Genomic DNA, 22,609 nt, shown 5'->3' with positions numbered 1-22,609 from the left:
CTCCCTCTATAGATAACTATTAGTTTTAGAGGGATTTGAAGTTTAATATAATGTTAAGCAAGTAGTATCCATGTTTATTATATTTTTCCTATTTTCATCAAATCAATGTTTGTACTAGTAGGACATTAAAAATACTCCACTACTAATTTATGTTCGGAATGTAATGACTGTAGGAAAAACAAGGCCTTTAATCCGGCAATCTATGTCATGTGTGCAGAGAGGTCCACTCACACAGAGTTAATTGAAGGTTTGGGGCCAAAATTAGTGTAATCCAATTCGGTGCATTGTAAAATTAACAGATTTGAAAGCTTGTAGGCAAAGGCTAATTAAAGTGAGTTAAAGGCAGGTCAGAAGGTTTTGTGTTGACTATTTACAGGACAATTTCATATATTTATTCTTTGAGAGTCTCTCTGCATTCACTGTGACATCATGTTCCACACCAGGAGGCATCAAACAAAGGCTCAGAGGCAACTCTTAAACAGGAGTTACCATTACATAACATTTCTTTGTTTGAAAGAAGGCAGATGGAGTTTTTACAACTGAGGGGTCTGATCCAGTGATCTTTCATTGCAGTCGATAATAAATTTGCAATGGGAAGTCAGTGGCAACACCAAGATTATTACAAGATTAGCATGCTGTAACTATCTGAGATAGATGGGTAGATAGTTCTTCCTGTGAAAGTGCTGCATATTTGTACCCTGAGACTTTAACATTGGTCTACACAGAGCACTGCCTCTATTCAAACCAATGCTGTACCATTGTGATGAAGTTAAATGCCACATAGATGCTGTATTTATATAATACACATGAACAGGCATTTCTCACTCTCCCAGCTGCAGCCAGTGCAAAAGGGAAGAGAAGGAGTCTGTGAATTTAACACACCCGTGGCCAGGTTTTCAGCTGATATTTATGGGTGTAGCTCCATTGACTGGGCCCAAAGTGCCCACTCTTAATGACACACATTAAGATCCATAGCAATAAACATGTGTCCCACACTTAATCTTTGAGGCCCCTAAGCATCATGATGTTCTTACTAGTAATATTTTACCTTCCTAAAGCTCTTCTTATGTCTTTAGGCATCTTAGGTGGCTATAAACAGATACATTATGTTATTATTTTGGATATCTCCCTGATTTTTAGACTTGCTGAATGAGCAAAGATTTTAAACTGGTCTGTGGTTCTCTGTATTCTTTTTACATTTTTTACCCAAAGAGAATTCCTTCCTTCCATGTAGCCCATCCCAAAATATGCTGCATCATTTTTACAGATCCTAACCTGCAATGCAGATAATAGACCATCTGGTGCAGAGGAGGAGGAAGTGTTGACTATTCATTCTTGTGGTCTCCTTTCTGTAGTAATTGTAACTGTATCAGTGTGAGCAAATTCTCTTCATGATAAACAGTAAATCAGTTTGGCCTGGCAAATTGCAAGCTGTAAGTTATGTAATTAAAACCAGTGCCTTATAGTTTTTTCTCTCGGGTAGATGCAAATATCAAGGCGGGGAGGAAATCTCCCGACCCGCAGATCTGATAGAAATGACATTTGAAGAAAGCAGCTTCTCATCAAGATAGTCATTATGGTTATTTTGTCTAGGTGCTAAACTTTCCTTAGAATCCTGGTCATATTTTGCTCCATTGCCTGTTTGCAACCTCGACTGAAGCCAAAGGAAGTTGACTAGGTGTAACAAACAGGATTTTGTCTCTTTCTGTGCAGTTTGCTAATATTGTTTTTAAAAAGATAGCATAGTGTCTTTTAACACAGAAGCAGATTGAGCATTGAATTTAGTTTAATTACCAATTGGGACAGTGGTGCTCTGGCAAGCAGTGTATGACCAGCATGTGTAAATATATCTTGTGATTTCAGATATGCTATCCAAAGCCTTTCATGTTAATAGCCATAGGATTATTTCAGGGGGAATAAACTTGCAAAATACTGTGGGAGCAATGTATGTAAAACAAGGTACATAGATCACAAACGAGTTTGTAATCTGAAGCCAGCGGACGTTACCCTCGGACATTATGCTGAGGGTTGAGATGAAGTCATGTCACCCATTGGAATGCCATCATATGGTCTTCCTCCGCTGTTCTGTGCGGCTGGCTTGTTTGTTGTGCTGGGATTGTAGTAAGAGAAATCACCAAAGCTCACATTATGCGATGAATTATCTAATCGGAGAACTGGAAAAATACATCATGATTATTTATAGATTTTTTCAATGGTTCTTATCACTATAGTGCCTGAGTGCTTCAACATTAATAAATTTAGTCTTGCAACATCTGAGGTAGAAAAAAGTTGTTTTCCCCTTTTTACAGATGAGGAACTGAGACAGAGAAAGATTCAGGACCTGATCCAAAGCTCACTGAACTCAATAAATTGACTTCAGTGGGCTTTGGATGGGGTCCTGGGTGGCTTGCCCACACAAGATGTCTGTAGAAGAGCCAGGAATAGAACCTACATATTCTAATTACCTGTCTGGTGCTTTAGCAACAAGACCATCTTTCCTCTCTTCAGTTAAAAAAGAATAACACCGTTTCACTAAAAATATTGTAGTTAATTTTTTTCACTCAAAGATGAATACTCCAAGTTACTCTAGGACTAGATTGAATCCAAACTGTACCATAAACTATAGTATATTAAATCTCTTCCATATTTCTTTACTGTCAAGAAAATGATCAAAACAGCAAAATGCTGTTCTTCTGAAGATCTGAGTGTAAACATAGAAATATCAGAAAATGTCTGCACATGAATAGTGCCAGTGACTTTACACTGGATTTTTGTTTCTCAACGTTTGTGGATCTGTGTTTGTAAAACAGTTGGTGTCCAAAATGTATATTGTACAATATAGGTTCATAATTCTGCCAGAACTGGTCAGTGTTTAACCATCAACTATCATAAACACCTACATGGGTCTTTAATTATGTAATTTCTGTGCCTACAAAGTGCATTACTCGGCTGCACAATTCATTATGGCCCTACTGGCAACATTTTTACAGGACATATACAATAAACCAGCATAGTATCCGCAAAAGAAAATAATGTTACATGTCTCAAACACCAGGCACAATGGGGCTATGGTCTTGATTGGGGTCTCCAGGTGCTACTGTGATATAAATATATATTAATAATAATGGAACAACAGTTCATGAATGACCTCTCTGCACATGAAGCAGTGGGGTCCGTTGTCTGGCATGCTGGAAAAAGTGAGTGCCCCTTTAAGGGCTAGAGAGCCAGGGAGTGACTTTCTGCTGCAGTGGCAGACCAGTTCAGCATGGGGACGCTGACCCATCCTCCCACCAGGGGACCAGAAGAGAGGGGAGACTATATAGGTCCATGCAGTGCAGGAAAAGCCCTCTTTTACCCTGGATCAGCACCCACCTATGGAAGTGGTGAAAGATCAGGTTTTGTCAGGACCTGCTGTGAGTATTGTGCTGTTCACTCCTTTCTCGGGGTCTGGGAAGGAATTTTTCCCTCACTGCCAGATTGGCCAATGTTAAGTGTATATGTGGGGTGGGGGGGAAGAGTAGAGTAGGTTCTGGGGGCCTTAGTTGAGGCAAACATGAAACAGGAATTAGGATATGATGTTGCAACTCATTATGTAAATGTTGGACAGATGTCCAGTGCAAGTACTCTGTAGGGAAGGGTATATTGAGCAGATAAAATAGATTGGTAAAGGATTTAAAGGAGGTATTATTTAAAGGAGCAGAAATATTTGGGGGGGGGGGCAATTCAGGGCTCCTGTGACTGTTATGGCAGGGAACCAACCCCCTATCCTTTATAGCCCCCCCTTTAATCCTCCTTTGGGGTTGCGGGGGATGGTGAGGCTCCAGCAACAGATTGGCTGGTCCCCAGCATGGGTAAGGGGAAGAGCTGATGGAAGCTGCTCAGGTATATATTTAACTGATTATGGAATTACCTGCACTGTACACTTGTATCTGCCAGATACTCCCAGGCATTTGAGAATAAAATTGCGGCTTAATTAAACAACATTCCAGTATCTCCTGCCCTACTTCCATTATAGCCGGACAATGGCATTGTTTTCTGAATTATGGTTCAACACATTAAGAATTACATTCTTATGTACATCTATGTGGGAGAGACAGATTTTAAAAATAGAGTAAAAGAAGTTTAATTCACTTCCCCGGCCTACTTTGATTGTGGGAACTCTCATTTGTGTACTATTGTGGAAAGAGTGGTGGTGTGCACATACAGGTGTGTTCACAAATTTCTAGATAAATTACACATTAGCTTCCTGTTTAAGAAAAAAGTATACACTGTAATAAAAAAAAATCAAAACGACAATAATCTCAGTACAACATGTTTCAACACGTGGAAAAAATGTTCCGGAGGTGTTTGATCACTGGCAACTATGCATTAATAATTATGCATAGGCCATATTTTATTAAACACTATAACCTATTGTCTATAAGAGAAACTGCTGAAAATGTGCTTGGCTATGTTCGATATAAGTCATTTATGTCTGTTTTGAAATGTTGTCTTGTGGTTGTTTTTATTGATTCTGTGAGGCAATGAAGATTGAAAAGCTCTTAGTCTACACTAGACCGAGAAGTATAACAGATGAATGTGTTGAGTGCTAGACTCTTAACTTGTGAGGTATATGTATGCCTGGCTCATTTCAAAATAATTACAAGAATTTAAAATCAAGGCAGCTCAATAAAATGGATCACTACAGTGAAATTCTGCCTTCAGCCTCAAAGCTGCAGCTGTCACAAAAGCAAACCTAAAGACAGAAAATGCCTATTAAAGTGCTGAGTTGGACAGTTGATTTATTTCTTTCCTTTAAAGCTACTCATACAGTATCTGATACCTACTTGTGCTTTGTGAGGTTTGGTTGGTTGGTTTTGGGTTTTTTAATCTTTGTCCAGACTTAACACCTTGAATCCATAAATACAAATTTGCACATCTTTGGAAACTTTCATCGTTATTCCAGCTAACATGGGTTTTGCTAGTGATGAGGATGGAGGATTTTTTATAAACCACTCTCCAAAGTAGATAGTCTCAAGGCAGTCAGATCGCTGTTTGCAATTTTTTTCAAAAGCATTTTTAACAGTTATGCGACTTTTAGCGACAATGCTGGCAAAACCATGGTTCTGATACCACAACCCAGATCCAACCAGTAGGACTTTTGCAGTCATGCACAGCTCCATTATCCACAAGGGTGCAGTTCAAATTACAGGATCAAAGCCAATGTTAACAGAAACTGGTTTTTAAACAACAAAAAAATGACACAATCAAAATACAGACATGGCCTAACTGTGTTGCAGTGTTTTATGCTAGTGGTGTTCTACAGTACATATTGTAGTTGATATATCTTATTAATATTCTCCTTTGATTACAATTTTACCTTGATATCTCAATACTATTCTGTGTAACCCATGTTATTTTGTGAGCATGGATATTTTTGCACACTGAAGTTCTGAAAACACATGAAAGGTACCTTCCTGGATTTATTTATGGGGGAATTTGCAGATAACCCATTGGCTTAATGATGCTGATTGACAATGACTGCTGTTCATTCAACTCAGTAGTTGTACAAATTCCACTTAGTATGAACTTATTCAGCTGTTGCATGTTGTTTAACTACTTTGTATATATTAAATGGTATCAAAGTCTAAAGGGACTATCTTCATTGTACAGTTAAACCTGGATTTTAGCCCAAACTTCCCTACCATCCACACAGAAAAACCTGTAACATTGGGTTGGAGGAGCTGCATGCACCCACATGCTGGTATGGGTTAGTGCCCAAGTTCTTTTTTAACTTGGGCTGGAACCCAGCAACTGTGCCACGAGGACACAGGCAAAACCATTTCAGTGCTGATAGTCTTCCAATGCCCTTCCCAAAATTCCCTCTGAAGGACAGACAAATCCTCCCTCAATTGACTGAGAGAGCATCCTCTAGAGAGTCTCAGCACAAAGAACTATGGGATATGTCTCCAGACATATCCAGGCTATTGCAGAACAGTGAGGACCCAGTAAAGCGAGTAGGGCTTTGCTGTGGGATGCTTGCACTTAGGCTAGACTAACCTGGATTAACTGTGCAGAGCAGAAATACCCTAAACTCTTCTCTCAATACAAAATTTACCAAAGATTAAAAAAAAAATCCCCTCTTCCTGTTTATGGATACTGAGAACCCCTGGATGTACTTTAAAACCATTTGCCAAACTGACTTGTACACTCTAAATAAAAAACAATAGCAGTGAAATCCTAGCTCTATTGAAGTCAATATCAAAATTCCCATTGACTTCAGTAGGGCAAAAAATTCACCTCAAGAATAGGAAAGTCCTTCTACTCCCGGAACATTTGTGATATTCTTTACCTGGTTCACTCCTTGTGTCATCATAAAGTCGCTGATGGGAAAATGAGCCAGACTTTCTCTTCCCACATATAAAGTACCCAATCAGACCAATTAATGCAGATCCTAAAATGGCTCCTACAATCGCACCAAACACTACTCCTGCACTGTGGTGATTCTCTAGGAGAGGGAAAAAGGATAACAAAATTATTCTAATGAAAATTTATAAATCTATAGGGCCAGATCCTCAGCTGACATTTTACACGAGTTGAGAATCTGGCCCACTGTGACATATTTCACTTTACAGACAATAATAGTTAAGTCAGCCCCTCAACAATCCCATGAGGCAAGGAAGTATTACTCTCTCTTATTTACAAATGTGGCACGAAACGTTTTGGTATAACTTTTCCCAGTCAAGCAAGTATTTGACCAACAGCTGTGAACAGAATCCCCGAGTTGTGGTTCCCAGCCACCCGCTCTGACCACAAGGCCTTGCACTGTCTTCTGATAAAATCGCTTTAATATTACAATTGTAAGTATTTAGACCAAACTATAAAGAGAGCCTGTGATTTTAGGTGCCTCTGGTTTTGGGTGCCCAATTTTTCAGACACTTTGTTAGGCATCCAAAATCAGAAATCTAGAAAGTGTTAGCTGTAACCTTTTTAGTTTTTCAGGTAGCAAAATTATTTTTTTTCTCCCCAACATTTTTCTTGGGTTTTATAAAACTTTTCTTTGAATTTTCACCTCTTTTTTGAATGCCCTCTTTCAGAGTCACTTTAGGCAAAAAGTCCTGATACATTGTAACTATTAGAGCTATAGAGAGAAGCTTGAAAACATGAAGATAGCCTCCAGTTCTTAGTGTAGACTACTGTATATGCTGGAGAAGCATTTCTGTCCCGTGTTAAAAGCCTGCAGGCAAATTAATGGTATAAAAATACTGTGTCTTCGAATCTTCCTTTCTCATTCACTGAAGCCCCAATCCGAAAGAGCAGAATAGAGAAATGCTATTTTTGGTTTTATGCTATATTGTTTTCCCAGGCTTAACCAAATTGATAGTAATAAAATACAAGACGGGCAATCCATTTGGGCATTATTTATAAATTGAAGGCATTAGTTACAAAAGTGTTCTGCACTCTGTGTGTCCTTCATGCTTAAGAAATGATTGATTTGTTGCTTTAAATGCTTTGAGCATGGGGATCTATTTCATATATGCAGAAGTTGAAAGGATGGGGAGGGAAAGTTTGCACATTCACCGAACCAAAGCAGAGCTGCATTACATTTCCTATGAAAATAGATAAATAGATAAGCAGAAATTAATATAAAGCAAAACTCAGAAACTCAGTGTGTTGGGGCTACTCCAGACTGATGCAGCAGATAAAACAAAACATTTTCAATGATTTCCAGTGGACCATTCCCTATAAATAGATCCAATTTGAATGATACTCTCACTGAAGCAGTCTGCTGGGAATATTCCCATTATAGTATCTATATACCAATATAGTTCAGAAACAAGAAATTTTTCAGTATGCCAGTTCACAAATACCATACACTGGCCTGGGGCTTCAGGAGACCTCAGATTAATTCATGTCTCTGCCACAGACTTCCTATGTGACCTTTGACAGGTAACTCAGAGTATCATTTTCCAAAGTACCTAAGAGACTTTCAGTGGATCTTAAGCTCTGAAACCACTTGAAAATGTGCCTCAGTTCCCCATGTGTAAAATGGAGATAATAGTGTTTTCCTTTCTCCTCCCCTTCACCAGTTTTGGTTGTTTATTTAGATTGTAAGGAGTTTGGTGCTGAGAATATTTCTCACAATGTATATGGGCAATCGTTACTGTAGTCTGGCTATGATCTTGGTAGAAGATCTAGATTTTACTGTAATACAAATAATACAAACTTTGTCACTTCTTTCTAGCCCTCCGCCACTAAATGGTCTCCTCAACACTGCTGCTAAATACCAGATGAAATCTGGCAATGCAGTTCAAAATAGCTGCATGGCAGCCCAGGATCTGTCCCTTCCTGTTGCAATTGAAATAAATAAATAAATATTTCTGCCTGTGGTCCCAGAAATGCAGAAAATTATATATGGTAAAAGTTACCTAAGTTTTTTTGAATTTCAACAAACTTTCAGGTGCGGTCTAGTTTTATCTGAAGCAGTTCACACATCTTTACAGCTTCCCAGACAATGTAAACATTTTAGTGTTCAGCATCATTACGCCGTTGAACCTTTTCTTACTGTAGCTAAACCTTTACCTTTGTTGTGTTCTTTCGGATTTGATGGGACGGTAGAATGGTTGGTGAAATTCTGGTGTGCGTTTTTTGTAGTCTGTGAAATTGTTTTGAAGTCTGTTGTGACACTGCTACTGTGGTGTGTGGATAATGTGGTCAGTCTATTTGGTGGACTGTTGGTAGACGAGACTTCTGTGGGGCTCTTTAGAAAGTCTTTGGTGGAGATTGTTGTAGTAGAACTGGTCTTATAGGTGACTGAAGTGAAGCTTTTGGCTTCCGTTTTCAACGATACACCAGCATTTGTAGGCATGTTGCTTTCAGTCACTGTAGAAAAGTCACTCATGGTTATGGATAGTGTCGAAGATGGTGAGATTCTGTTGACATTTTTGGCAGAGGTATTTGTTGAACCCTTATCCACGTTTGAAGTCAAAAATAACCCTGTGCTATTAGTGGATCTTTGAGCTACACTGTTGCTTTGAGTGTTACTTTCTATTACTGTACTTTTTGTTGAATTTTTATTGGCCGTTGTTGGTGCAACATGGCTTATAGCAGGAGTTATTCCATTAGTTCCAGTAAGACCTAGCTGATGTGAAGTTCCTTGGTGTGAAGGTGGAGTCGTATCTGTAGTTGAATTATTGTCAGTGCTTGTTGTACTGACTGTACTACTGTGACCATTGCTTCTGGTCCACCCTAAACTAACCGGCAGCAAAATAAAAAGAATTCCACTGGAAGGCAGCATGGTATTGGCTTTGTGGTTTGTTTCTTTATGTAGAGAACCTGAAAGAAGTGAACAGTTTTGTGATTTAATTTATTATGTGAAACTGAGAGCTGGACAATGAAGACCCAGACATGTTGATGAAAACTTACAGCGGCTTGATACTAGAGAAATGAAGTCATGGAGGTTCCTAAAGGTATATCTACACTGCAGTTAAACAGCTGTGGCTGGCCTGTGTCAGCTGAGTCAGGCTTGGGCTGAGGGGACTGTAAAATTGTGGTGTAGGCATTCAGACCCAGGGCTTTGTGACAGGGGAGGGTCCTAGAGCCTGGGCTGTAGCCCAGGCGCAAACATCTACACCATGGTTTTACAGCCTGAGTCCCGTGAGCCTAACTCAGCTAACACCAGCCAGCTGTGGGTGTTTAATTGCAATGTAGACATATTTGAAGGTTTGCATGTTGAGAACTTAACACTCCTTAACTTAACACTCCTTAACATAGTAGTAATATTCTCTCAAAGCATTACTATTGAGCAGCAAAGCTTTTTGAATGCTTCCATAGGCAAAGCTGCATACTCCCCTCCATTCTACAGCTCACAGTCTATAACAACTTGCTATTACGTGTATCCAAGAACCCCTTGCACCAAGACCCATGCCTAAAAGGACATGCTTCCGCAATTGATGCTTTCTGGTCAGAGGGTAGCACCCAGCAATATGTGAGTAATAGGGGTGTGGCAAACTGAAGAGCTAAGTAACAGAGTGTGTTCCCATGCAAAGTGGTGTAATTGTTGTTGCAATTAGCCTTTGAAGGTCATGATTTGCCTTACATGTTTTGTGACCTTGAGGGGGAGACCATCACAGGAATACAGCTGCTGCCAGAGGATTCATAACAGCTCAGCAGCTAAGCCAGCCCATGGAATTAGCGGAGGTGCATTTCTGCTTCAGAACCAAACACCAACACCAAAGCAGTGCAATCTGCCCTGATTTGCAAATGTGCAACCAAGGATCAGCAAGAATTCTGATCCCCAATCTCTTGGATCTTTAGACAGACATATTGCCATATACTTATCTAGCTTTCAAGAGTAGTGACAGCTTGAGGCTTATGCATGTTTTGTTGCCTATAGGGAGGAGACATGCTGCCTAGAGGCAGTGACCTGGCTCTTTCCCCTTTCACCCTTCAGCGCTACTGTCTGGCCCATTTTCCTTTTCTAACTGTGGGTTTTTCCACAGCTTTGCTCCTCTCTGCACAGCACAGCAGGGGAGAGGGATGAGTATAGGGACTCTAACAGTAGCCACTGGAGTAAGCCAGCTTGTCTCTGTGTCACTCTCCCTACAGAGACTTCTGTCCTTTGACAGATGATATGGTTCAGTTTCAACTATTAGTCAATAAACCTGACATTAGGTCTGATCCTGCTCCCATTGCAGTCAGTGACTGAACTCCCATTGACTTCAGTGGGAACAAGATGTAGGGCCCAGGAGTGGAATCGGTATGTATGTATATTTGTGGGATTCAGCTTTCAGCAATCTGTTTATAAATATTGTTTCCATGTTGGTAAATTGATTAGTCTCCCAGTATAGGGTGGTCACCTGCCAGGTGGGATTAATATTCCTTAATTATTCACCTAAAAATAAAAGACTAAAAACTTTGTTTTTTATTATTATTTTACATAAATAAATATTGCAACTTTCAGCTTAGAGCTAACCTTTGTGTCTGGAGTCCCAGATCTGTAACTGAACAGTCAGCTAACTCAACTATATTAATGAAAGTTGCTTTGTTTTCACCTTACCCGGGTATAGGGACATTTTTCCAATATGAGGAGTAATTACAGAAAAGTGTAGCAAACAAAACTTTAAATGAGCTTTTATTAAGCTTTCAGATATTTGCTTTCATCTTGAAAGTACCATTGTTTTAGCTCACTGGCATGACTCTTTTTTCCCTTGTATCAGTAGCCATGTCATTACTGAACAAAGTGAGTTTTGTCAGATTTCTTATTTCACCTTGACTGTAATTTGAAACTACCAAGGGAAATTACTAACAGTTCACTTTAACTGCACCTTTTGTTTCTCTCTCATAATGCTAAAGAGTCAGCATCCCCACTGAACAATGTGGTTTTCATGATTTCCTTAATCCTGTAATTTTTTTTTCCTGGGGGACAAAAAGGGAGAAAACTCCTTGCCACAAAGATTTTTTTACAGTAGTTCTAAGGCTATATTTAGGTTGTGTTTCTTGGAAACCCTTGGTGTCTAATAATTAACTGGTCTTGTATTAGTGTAGCATTAAGATTCAGATCAGAAACAACACAACAGCCCTGGAAAGCCACCTGTTGCCCTTAGAGCTTAACATGCAAACAGTGGTATTATAGGACAACTGCAAATATTGCAGCTCCAGCACCTTGGACTAGCCAGAAGATTAGCCAGAATCTAAAGAATTTTCCAGTTAGCTTGAGCAACTAATTATAAAATATTTTTTAAAAGGAGAAATAATCTGATATGATGATTCTGATCTTGCTGGCACCTGTAAGTAACTACACTGAAATCACTTTGAAGTCAGACTGAGGTCAAAGCTGTGTAAATGAATTTTGAATCACCCTCTCTGACTTAGACTCTTCCCTCATTATGGCCCCAATCCTGCACTGACGTGTGCATGCCCTGTCTTAGTGTGGAGCCCTACTAAAGTCAGGCACAGGAGTCCTTCTGCAGGCATCTCGTTACAGGATCAGGGCATATAGATGGAGCTACATACAGATCCCTGAACAACCATTTGACATCGATAGCTTATCACTTTGGACTTGAGTACAATTTTGAACTAGGTTTGGGCTTATCACATATTTTTACTAGGGTGTTTTTTGTTTTTGTTGTTTGTTTGTTTGTTTGTTTGTTTGTTTTTTTGCTTAAAACTGAATACCCAGGAGAAGGGTTAGTGAAAATCCTTGTCACTCTGTGGTTAATGACAGTTAACGCACTGACTTTATTATATTGATCTTTTGGGGCAGTATTCATACTGTATATGGTTCCTCCTGTACATTCATATGTGTGCATATGTGCATACACACAGTGAAATCCTGGCCTCGTAGAAGTCAATGGCAAAACTCCTCAAATATGTCTACACTGCAGATGCAACCATGCCTCCTAGCCCAGGTAGACAGACTCAGGTTGGGAGCTCTGCTTCCGCTAGGATGTAAAAATAGCAGTGTGACCATGAAAGCATGGGTGGTGTCTTGAGCTAGCCATTCGAGCTCAAATTTTGGGTTTTGGGCAGCCCCCGTTTCTATTTTTAGCACATCAGATCAAGTAGAGCTATCATGATTCTTTCTACCCAGTCTGGGAGGCATCCTCCCAGCTGCAGTGTGGACATACTCCTCTTGACTTCAGTGGGATCAGGATTTCAGCCACGGTCTTTATGGTAAAGACTGCATCACTTTTATCATCTGAATTGCATTTCCTCATTCTCTTTCTGATTTGAGTATCTCTGCAGTTATTGAATTATGTCCAGTTGTACATGGAGGAAAAAGGGTTAGTGAATGCTGAAGAGGAATTTTGTTTATATTAAAAGGGCATTCAAAATGATTTTCTTAAACGATTTCGAAAACCACACTTATTTTTGGCTTAATATATGGAGAGATTTGCAGACAGAACTGCCATTGGCCGATGACAGAAGTTATACGTGCATCAAGAGAAGAATAGCGGTCACTGAGTTATTTTTTTATGGGACAGTGACGTGATCTTCACAACTACAAATTCGAGGTCTTTTTTTCAAAGTGTTAATTAATAGAGCTTTACTCCATCTTTTACACACTAGTATTTGATACTCGCAAAACAGAGTGAACAAATGTAAAATTAAATATATGTAGAATATCTTCTTCTGAAATTCAAAAAATATATATTTGAAACTGATACTCTGGGGAATACATTGGATGGTTGCGCTCATGTCTGTTTCCTGGATAAATCAGACTGTTTTCCAAGGATAACATGCTGTTAAACTCAGCGAACAAATGACTAAAACCTCTTGTTTTCTTTATTTTGCTTTGTTGTTTATTTTGGGGGCAAGGGCATGAAGGTTTGTTTTTTGCTAAGTATTTTAAAATTATTTTTTGCAATGCTTGCATTCCAAAAACAAAATGTATTTTTTAATTCAGTTACCCTGTTGCCTCTCTGAATAGCTGGCAACTAGATCAGTATTCACTTTCCTATATACTCTCAGTATAGGTACATACACTCAAAATATGCAATTATAATCTAGCAACACTTCTCCTTACAGCAAATCAGCATACTGGGTTTCTTCTAAGCATATACAAAGTTCCACAGGAATCATTTAAATTGGGGGGGGGAGGGGAGAGGAATGATTGATGTTGTTTCCTAGACTGAGTTCATTAAGAGCAAATCCTAAACATACTTGCAAAAATCACTTTTTAAAAGTGCAGGAAAAGCAATTATCCGCAAACTTTAAATTACAGTGAAATATTTTCATCTTCTCTTTATGGTTCTTACATCTCTGCCTAGCTTTGCTGTTAAATCCTGGAATTACTGGCCCAAGTTAATTTGTCTATAAATTTTTTTCCTTATAGGGGTAGTTTTGCTGTGAGTTTGGTTACCCAGTCCCTACTTTCACCCAAATATCTTGTCAAAAAATCAATGCTGCAGTGATTACTTAGCCAAATTCATTAACAAAAATAGACTTACCTTTTAGCTCTACAGTATATTCAGGTAGGTTTGAAATACTGCTGTGGCACAGAGTGCAATTAGTCTAGTGAACACAGGTACTGTAAGTGCGACAGTGTCACACTCATTGGGAATGCACTGTAGAAACTTAACTAGGTGGGGCTATATTTCCCTGGGTGTAATAGAACACCTGAGAACCAGACTGACCTGCTTCTTGGTTGTCTTTGTTAAGAGCTACCATTACAGAGTTCACAGAAATTACAGGTTTCATTGTAAAGTGGGTAGACAAGTGCCCATTGATTATGTGATGATTACAAAATCTTTACACTGATGTTTCAACAAGTGTATCAAATTCCTATAAACTATATGTAGTATTCGTCTTCTCTTAATTAGACAGCAGCCATTTTAATAAAGAACACTTGTAGTTTTCTGTGAGACACACTTTGTTACGGTACATGTATAGTCAACTTGCCAGAGGATGTTGTGAAGGCCAAGACTATAACAGGGTTCAAAAAAGAACTAGATAAATTCATGGAGGATAGGTCCATCAATGGCTATTAGCCAGGATGGCAGGGATGGTGTCCCTAGCCTTTGTTTGCCAGAAGCTGGGAATGAGCAACAGAGGATGGATCACTTGATGATTACCCGTTCTGTTCATTCCCTCTGAAGGACCTGGCATTGGCCACTGTCAGAAGACAGGATACTGGGCTAGATGGACCTTTGGTCTCACCCAGTATGGCTGTTCTTAGGGTTTGAAGAGAAGTGTTTGTAGAAGATGTATAGCCAAAAGTTAATTATACTATGGCATACTCTTAATATACATCAACTTTCTACTATGTTTGTGTACATATATATATGTACATGCCGTTAGGCATTAGCCCAAGCCCCTGGGTCCAATTACCCTCCTAATTTGAAGGGATTTGAAAAGCAGATTTAGATCCAAATTTGGTAAATCAAACCGTAAACCCAGATTTTGGGGGGGAAATAATAATCAGATCCAGATCTGAATCTTGCATATCAGTCCCTTCTTTACATGCTGTATATAATCTTGGGGGTGGATTTAGAGTAAATGAGGGTTGGGGAAGGCAAACATGCACAGTTTAATTTTTTACATTCTGAAGTAGTCAGGACTACTTGCTCCTGTAATTATATTTTTTTATTTATTCTAGACTGGTATGTGTTGGAGAGGGACACAAAGGTGTTCCAGTCATATCTGAATAACTCCATGAGTGGAATACCATGGCACTTTTGTTTCCACTTGAAATTTTTGAAAGAATCAAGTGCAAGCTACTATTTCATGCCTTTCTCCAGTGTCATTATTTGTATATTAGTGTTATACTCTTGTTTGCACTAGATATAAGCCCTATGCAGACACTCCTGCACCCATATGGAACCCTCCTGAAGCCAGTGTGGCTCCTCACAGGTGCATCGGTCAGTCCATACAGTGTTAATTGCAGATTTGGGACCTAATTTTAATTTAATCCCATAGCTACCTGCAGTAGCAATGTTGGGAGCTCTACTGTAGGCAAGTCTCTAACAGTTTGCTACTATTTTAACTACTGTATCCTCTAGACGGGTTCTGAACAGGATTAAATAACAAGATAGGTTAAAACACGATCAGCCAACCTACATTAGCACTCTCATCACTGCAACAACTCGTGGAGCTGCACCAGTGGAAATTGATGGTCTACTAATAATCTACTCTTATATATCAGGAAATATTTCTAGCTTGTTGAAAGCAAGTTGTAACTAATCTTAGGCAATAAATTTATTATTACACATGAAAGTAAACTACATGTAGTTCACAGAAGTAATTATAGTGCCTACATAGTGCATTTTGATTGCCTGTGATTGTGATGAGATTTCTTTTAAAAACCAACTCTTTTGTTCATTTAAAGATTCTACTGCTAATGAAAATACTTATCTTAAGCCATGAGAACAACCACTAAGTAGATATGAGGGACACAGAACTTCCACTCTCAAGTCTTTATTGCCCTGTTATTGTCCCTTCATTGTGGCTATGAGACTCGTTCACATTCATTTCTAGTTTCCCATACATGTGATTTTCATGTTTCACCTCTGTATTGAAGCAGCAGTTCATGATGAGAAATACATTAACGTCTATATCTCACTAAAATGAGTTATGTAGATACTTGCAATTCCTTCTTCCACACAGCATAAAAGGTGGAGGGGAAAGAGCAATAATCACACACAGAAATGGGACTAAAGGTGCAATGGGAAGGGGAAGAGTGGCAATATGGTATAATCAAGCCACTAGCAAAAAATAGACACTGACTTCATACAAGAAAAGGGGATATTGACTGGTGGTAGCAATTGTGAGGATTAAAATACCCTTGTAGCCTGAGGGAAACTAGAGGCCATAGTAATTTACTCTCTAGGAGTGTGTAAAGTCATTGAAAACTGCAAATTATTACCAAGTTACATATGACAGGTTAGTAATGTGCCCAGTTAATTGCTGGTGTAATTTCAGACTTAAAGTCTTCCATCTTGAGGTCTATAAAATCATGCATGGTATGGAGAAAGTGAATAAATAAGTGTTATTTATCCCTTCACATAACACAAGAACCAGTGGTCACCCAATGAAATTAATAGGTAGCATACAGAAGTACTTAAACATGAGAAGCAAACATAAGGAACAACAAACAAGAAGAAGTACTTCTTCACACAGTGCACAGTCAACCTGTAGAACTCATTGCCAGGGGATGCCAAAAGTAAATCTGGGTTCAAAAAAGAATTAGATAAATTCATGGAGGGGATGCTAAGATTAGGAGAACAGTGAAACCTTTTGTCAAACAAGAACAGTTTGGCTTTAGGAAAGGACAAGGAACCACAGATGCCATGTTTCTATTAGCCAAGGTGGTCAGGGATGCAGCCCCATGCTCTGTGTGTCCCTAGGCCTCTGACTGCTAGAAGCTGGGACTGAACGACCGTGGATGGATCACTCAATAATTGCCTTGTTCTGTTTGTTCCCTCTGAAACATTTGGCATTCATCACTGTCGGAAGACAGGATACAGGGCTAGATGGACCATTAGTCTGACCCGGTAGGGCCATTCTTATGTTCAGTGGAGTTATACCAGAGATAAAATTAGCCTAGTTAATACACTTAGTAGTTCTTTTGGTTCATTGCTAATCAACTGATAATGGGAGCTGTAGTGTATCACCAATCATTCAGGTGATAGGAGAAACCCACTTTATAGGAAGGAAACTTATTTTATATTGACAGCTGGAAAATACATTATTCAGTAATGCAGTGGTTCTCACACTGTGGTTTACAGACTCTCTGGTACTCTGGAGAGCCTTTTCTAGGAGTCTGCAAAAGGAAACATTTTAAGTGACAGGTTGTGGTAGAAAGAAATGTTGCCTGGGGGAAAGAGGTGTTGCCATCGTCCCTAAAAGAGGGGGGGTGGGGGGCTGAGTGTGTGTGTGTGTCTGTCTGTCTGTCTGTCTCTCATATGAAGAACTCAATCCAGTGGAGAAGTGGAAGAACTCCTGTAGAGGTATATTAGTAATCCAGGGGCAGGATAGGCATCTTTTAGTCAGAGTGAGGTGAAATCCAGGAGTGCTACGTGTATAGTGAAGTTCTCTGCAGTGTGAGCAAGGGTGGCAGAATCTGAGCCCAAATGTTTATTTCACTGGATTCTAACGTTATCAACCAAATTGAGACTCAGAAAGGATATGTTATGTAACATGTACAATCTCTTAACACACTTCCTTTAAATAAGATTAATAATAACTTTCTCTCTCTCTCTCACACACACACACACACACACACACACACACACACACACTCTGTAACAGTCAACTTGCAGTGTTGGTTTTTATTGCTTGGCTTTACCACATCAGGGTTCTGCCCCCTATTCATAGGGTTACCTAAATAAGTCATTGGGTGCAATTTTCAAAAGGGCCTAAGTGTCTTGGAGCCCAAGTCCAGTTGCAACCAGTGGAAATTAAGTGTTTAAGTTACTTAGGCCATTTTGAAAATACCATCCACTATGACTTTTAGGGTCTTGAACTCTGAGTCCTTGTCTGTGTAGACTGATGTGTTTTTTCACAAAAGATTCAACACTTAATTTTAAAAATGATAACATTAGAATCTTTTTTTACCCATTTTCCAGTGTCCCATTTCAGAACACAGCACTCAAGATGAGTCATTGCCCATTTCTCCCCCTTTAAAAATGAAAATCTTTTAGTACGTGTAAAGTCATATTAAAATAGAATCACTAACCTTTCTACACAATCAACCTTTTCTGCTCAAACACCTATAGCCACCATCCTTTTTCTGTTGTGAGTAATTAAGCATTGTGTAAGACACTTTTTAAAAGGCTTTGATTAATCATCAAATAAATTGGATCACTGACAGACTGAAAGCCATCCACACCTCCCAGAGTGAGTAATAGGTGGGCCTGTGCCAACAGTATGTGTCACACATGAAGCCAACTCTGGCAAGCAGTGCCTTCTGTCACTCATAGTTTTAGTTCTTCCTCCTCCTTCTCCCCTTGTCTCATCATCTGGAGTCAGGTTGTCATGCAAGCATCCACCATCATCTTCTGGCTGAGGAAGCAATAAGGTCCACCTGCTTCCCCTCTCCTTTGATGCAATCCATCCATCGCTTCCTTGACTTTTCTTGGGCTCTCTTTCCTACCGCCCACTCCTATCATGCTATCCTCACCAGGTCCTTTTCATTCATGCTCTGTATGTGACTGAACCAGCAAAGTTGCATTTCCTAGATTTTGTCAGCCACATCACACTTTGATTTCCATCCTAATGCTTCATTTTAAAATCTCTCTCTTTATGCACTCTTTTGATTGCACGCAGACATCTCATCTCGAACACCTGTTGGCCCTGAATCTGTTGTTTCCTTACCATTGTCCCTCTGGACTACAAGTGCGAGAATGACAGATGTGGTAAAAATCTTGGGCCAGAGAGACATAAAATGGATGAGCACAGTGGTTACAGCAATATGGCATGGCAAAAAAATCCCTGAAGGCTGGTGCGACTCTGTGTACGGTGGGCAGCAATAAATTCTGGAAAGGGGGCAACGATATAAAAGTGCTTTTCTTATTTATAAGGCAGAAACCAGGGGAAAGGCAAAACATAAGTGTGGTTCAATACTGTACTCTGAAAATTAGGCCACTTACTTTGGTGGCTAAATATGGATTTAGGTGCCTAACAATATTTGTTCTGAAAACAGTGGCACTGAATAAACCCAAGCCTTTTTTGTGCTTTTTAGGCATAGCCACATGTTGAAACAATGCAGGGTGATACTGCTCCGAAGGGAATTCTGGGGAAGCCACCCAAGGCTGTGCATGGGTGCCTGTCTTATGGAGTTCAGCCTGTTTTTCTTGTGCACTGGTCCCATTTCCCTTGGGCACGTGGAGAAATCACTCCTTACATTCTCTGTAGCATGGAATTGCAATACTGACAAGCCCTTTCATGGTATGAATGGGGTAATGGTTCTTGTGGACCATCTCCCCTTCTGTAACTTAGATGGGGTCTCTTTTGTATATGGCAATATAAAATAATATTTTCTGCATAAATAATACTAGGGATCAACTAATATATTTAAAATAACATTACACTGTATCTCAAGAGGATATAATTTTGGCTCCTTATATCTGCAACCTGTGGCTCTTGCATACCTTTATAATTCTGCCAATGATTTTTAAAAATGCTATTATAGTCTCTAGCAATGGGCCCAGTCAGTGCTCTGCAGACACTACAGCACACTGCACTGTTGTACAGAACTGCTGTAGCGTACCGTAACAGTGTTGATAAAGACTACCAGCATATACTAGCCAAAAGAAAAGGAGGACTGGTGGCACCTTAGAGACGAACCAATTTATTGGAGCATCAGCTTTCGTGAGCTACAGCTCACTTCATCGGATGCATGAATTGAGCTGTAGCTCACGAAAGCTTATGCTCAAATAAATTGGTTAGTCTCTAAGGTGCCACCAGTCCTCCTTTTCTTTTTGCGAAGACAGACTAACACGGCTGTTACTCTGAAACCAGCATATACTAGATCACTGTAAGAGCATTATAGGTCTGAGTCTGATCTCACATACACCACTGCAAATCAGAAGTAAATGTTAAAGTAATCTGTTTAAGTCAATGGAATTACACTGGCATAAGAAGGCAAGAGTCAAGCTACTCTTGACTCACACCAGTTTCAGGAAGATCAGAATCCAGCTCTATTTCTAAATGTAGTCCACCTAACCAGCATTTTTGTATGTGTGTTTATTCTTTTAAAAAAAAGATTTATTTATTAAAAATTATAAAATTGGAGTCTGATTAAAATTCTAACCAAAATAATGAACTAAATGCAGTGATTGTGTCACATGTGGTTAGGCAACTCTTTCCTGTATAGAGATAACAGGTGGTGGGGGGAAAAATTCTTACTGAGATAGTTGCAAATTACTGCTCTACTCTAATATCAGTTAATTTACTCTGGAATTAGTTATTTTCAGAGTCCATAGGTGATAACCAACTAGAACATGGAAAATGATCATGCCTCTGTTTTTTAAACCCATGTATTAATTGTGAAAAATAATAAAAAGTATAATTAATGGTTTCCACAGCTACAGTGTTTCTAGAGTTTTGGAAAAGGCGGAGAGCTGTGCTCACCTATGACTGGGATCTCATAGACTGGGAGGATGAAGAGGTAAGATCGCAAATAAGCAATCTAATGATGATCTTATAATCAACACAATGACAGTGTAAGTAGTAATGCTTTGTGCTTTGCTAGGAGAATTGAATTTGCTATATAACACTGGTGCAATAGATCAATAATGTATCTTGCAAGTAGAGGTGCATCCAAATTCAAATACTACTCTCCTCTTGGCAAAGTTTCTTTCTTTCTTTCTTTCTTTCTTTCTTTCTTTCTTTCTTTCTTTCGGAAGGGCAATGTTACTCCTTTTGTTTAAGCAGGGTATGTGAATAAAAAAAAAATCTAAGTGCCCATATTTAGCAAAGTGTGATGGGGGCAGCCAGGAATATCTGTCTGGAGTAAGCAGGCCCTTTAAGAGGGATTTAGGGGCCAGCTGTGGCCCTATCCCAGTGTAGCTTAAAGCTAAGGGATTCTGGGACTTGTAGTCCTGAGGGACTATGGAAGCTGTTGAATGTGAAGCAAAGTATTCTGGGAATTAGGTCATGGATAAAAAGAGCTCCCTTCTCCCCACAAAGGGGAGACCAGGGAGTAAGCAAGAGGTGTTGTGTGGGACTCTGCCTAAAGAGAATGCAACTTGCTATTGGGTCCCTCCAGACAAAGAGCCCACCTCAGTGCTAGCAAAGGGCTAGGGAAGAGTATGCTATTTGGAGCTAGAAAGCCAAACACAGCAAGGACCTGATCCCTTTCCCTGCATATATTGCTAATCAGCCTTCAACTCCTATGATCCCTTTGCACCACAAATTTCTGATTCAGCCCAGAATCAAGCCATTCTAGAAAAGTGCCAGAGCCTAGACCTTGAACCACTTTTAAAGGGCCAGCTCAGCCTATTTCAGTCTGCCGTGGGCACCAACAAATAGCAAATAGTTCTATCCCTTTGCACATCTCATGAAATTTGCTCTGTAAGTCACAAGTGAACATTGCTGTAATGGAATTTAAGGCCACTCACCTCTAGGATAATGATTGAAATTTGGTCCAGGTTAATTGAGACCCAGAGTCATTATCGCTTCATGGCTCTTCTGGAGCCTCTTGGAGATGAGTTAATGATGTTAGTCTAGTTCCTAATGAACGTTTTCCACACCACAAAAATCACCACCACCACAGTTTTCTTAGCAATCTCAGCAGAGAAACCAGTGATTGAATCAACATGGCAACCCAACTCCCTTTCACCCCTGGAAGTGATTCTTCTAGCACCTTGGCTGGTGAGTGAGGGAAGACTTTTACCGCCATGATTTGTGCTGCTCCTGATCTCTGTGTGAATGTAATGACGTGTCTCAAAGGCTCTCCAATTCAGCCTCTTTCAAGGGCAGTTATTTGGATATTTACTTTAAAAATATGTGAAGCACTTTGGGAGGAAGGGAGCTATGCAACTGCCAGTCATTATCATTATAGAATGTTTATACTGATGCTTTGCTACTTACATTGAAGCAAATCTATGTCATTGCAGGAAGAGCTGCGTCCCCAGTTTGAAGCGAAATACTCCCAAGTGGAACGAGTAAATCCCATCACAGGAAAACCTGAACCTTTTCAACCCTTCCCTGATAAACTTAGTCGACTGATGGTGTCTGTCTCAGGAATATTCTTCATGGTAAAGTTTCTAATGATATTGGAAGGCCACTCTAGGCCTTATTTTGATATCACACCAACGTAAATCAGGAGTGCTTCCACTAAAGTTAATGGAGTTAGAGTGGTGTAACATGTGTAAGTGAGATCAGATTAGGCACAACGCTTGTCAATGTTCGATGGGTTGGTGGTGGCTTGTGGTTCTTGGGTGTGTGTGTGGGGGGGAGGTTGCACCTTTAGAAATTTGCAAAAATATAATATAGTAGGCATTTGTCTTTATATAGTAACAGAGAATTTTGTTTCAGTAGTCTAGTATTTTGTCTTTAATCTAAGACCGCTCCATGAAACAAATTGGGCTCTCTCCTTTTTAAAAGCACTCAATAATCTATTGATCTTTATTTCAGCTGTTTATTTGAATAGGTATTTTATTCATCTAATTACACATGCATTTAT

General features: G+C 39.5%; 2 protein-coding genes across 2 annotated transcripts in view; one reads left to right on the top strand and one right to left on the bottom strand.

Annotated features, from left to right (window-relative positions):
* The window catches only part of ANO3 (anoctamin 3), a 227,108-nt gene that overhangs the window by 172,881 nt on the left and 31,618 nt on the right, over positions 1-22,609 (top strand). Inside the window, exons 15-16 of the mRNA XM_084629858.1 lie at positions 20,508-20,590; positions 22,041-22,181. Of these exons, the coding sequence (XP_084485984.1) occupies positions 20,508-20,590; positions 22,041-22,181 (224 nt within the window). The remainder of the gene's footprint in view (positions 1-20,507; positions 20,591-22,040; positions 22,182-22,609) is intronic.
* Positions 199-9,277, bottom strand: MUC15 (mucin 15, cell surface associated; the record flags this gene model as incomplete). The annotated part of the gene is made up of 3 exons (XM_084629857.1): positions 199-2,174; positions 6,332-6,487; positions 8,563-9,277. 3 exons carry the CDS (start codon positions 9,275-9,277, stop codon positions 2,017-2,019), a joined length of 1,029 nt encoding a protein of 342 aa, XP_084485983.1. The 3' UTR covers positions 199-2,016.

The sequence above is a fragment of the Lepidochelys olivacea genome, assembly GCF_965140295.1.
Source record: "Lepidochelys olivacea isolate rLepOli2 genome assembly, chromosome: 6".
In the NCBI taxonomy this organism is placed as follows: domain Eukaryota; kingdom Metazoa; phylum Chordata; order Testudines; family Cheloniidae; genus Lepidochelys; species Lepidochelys olivacea.
The sequence above is the reverse complement of the archived record's forward strand: the minus strand, read 5'-3'. Positions and strand labels throughout refer to the sequence as shown.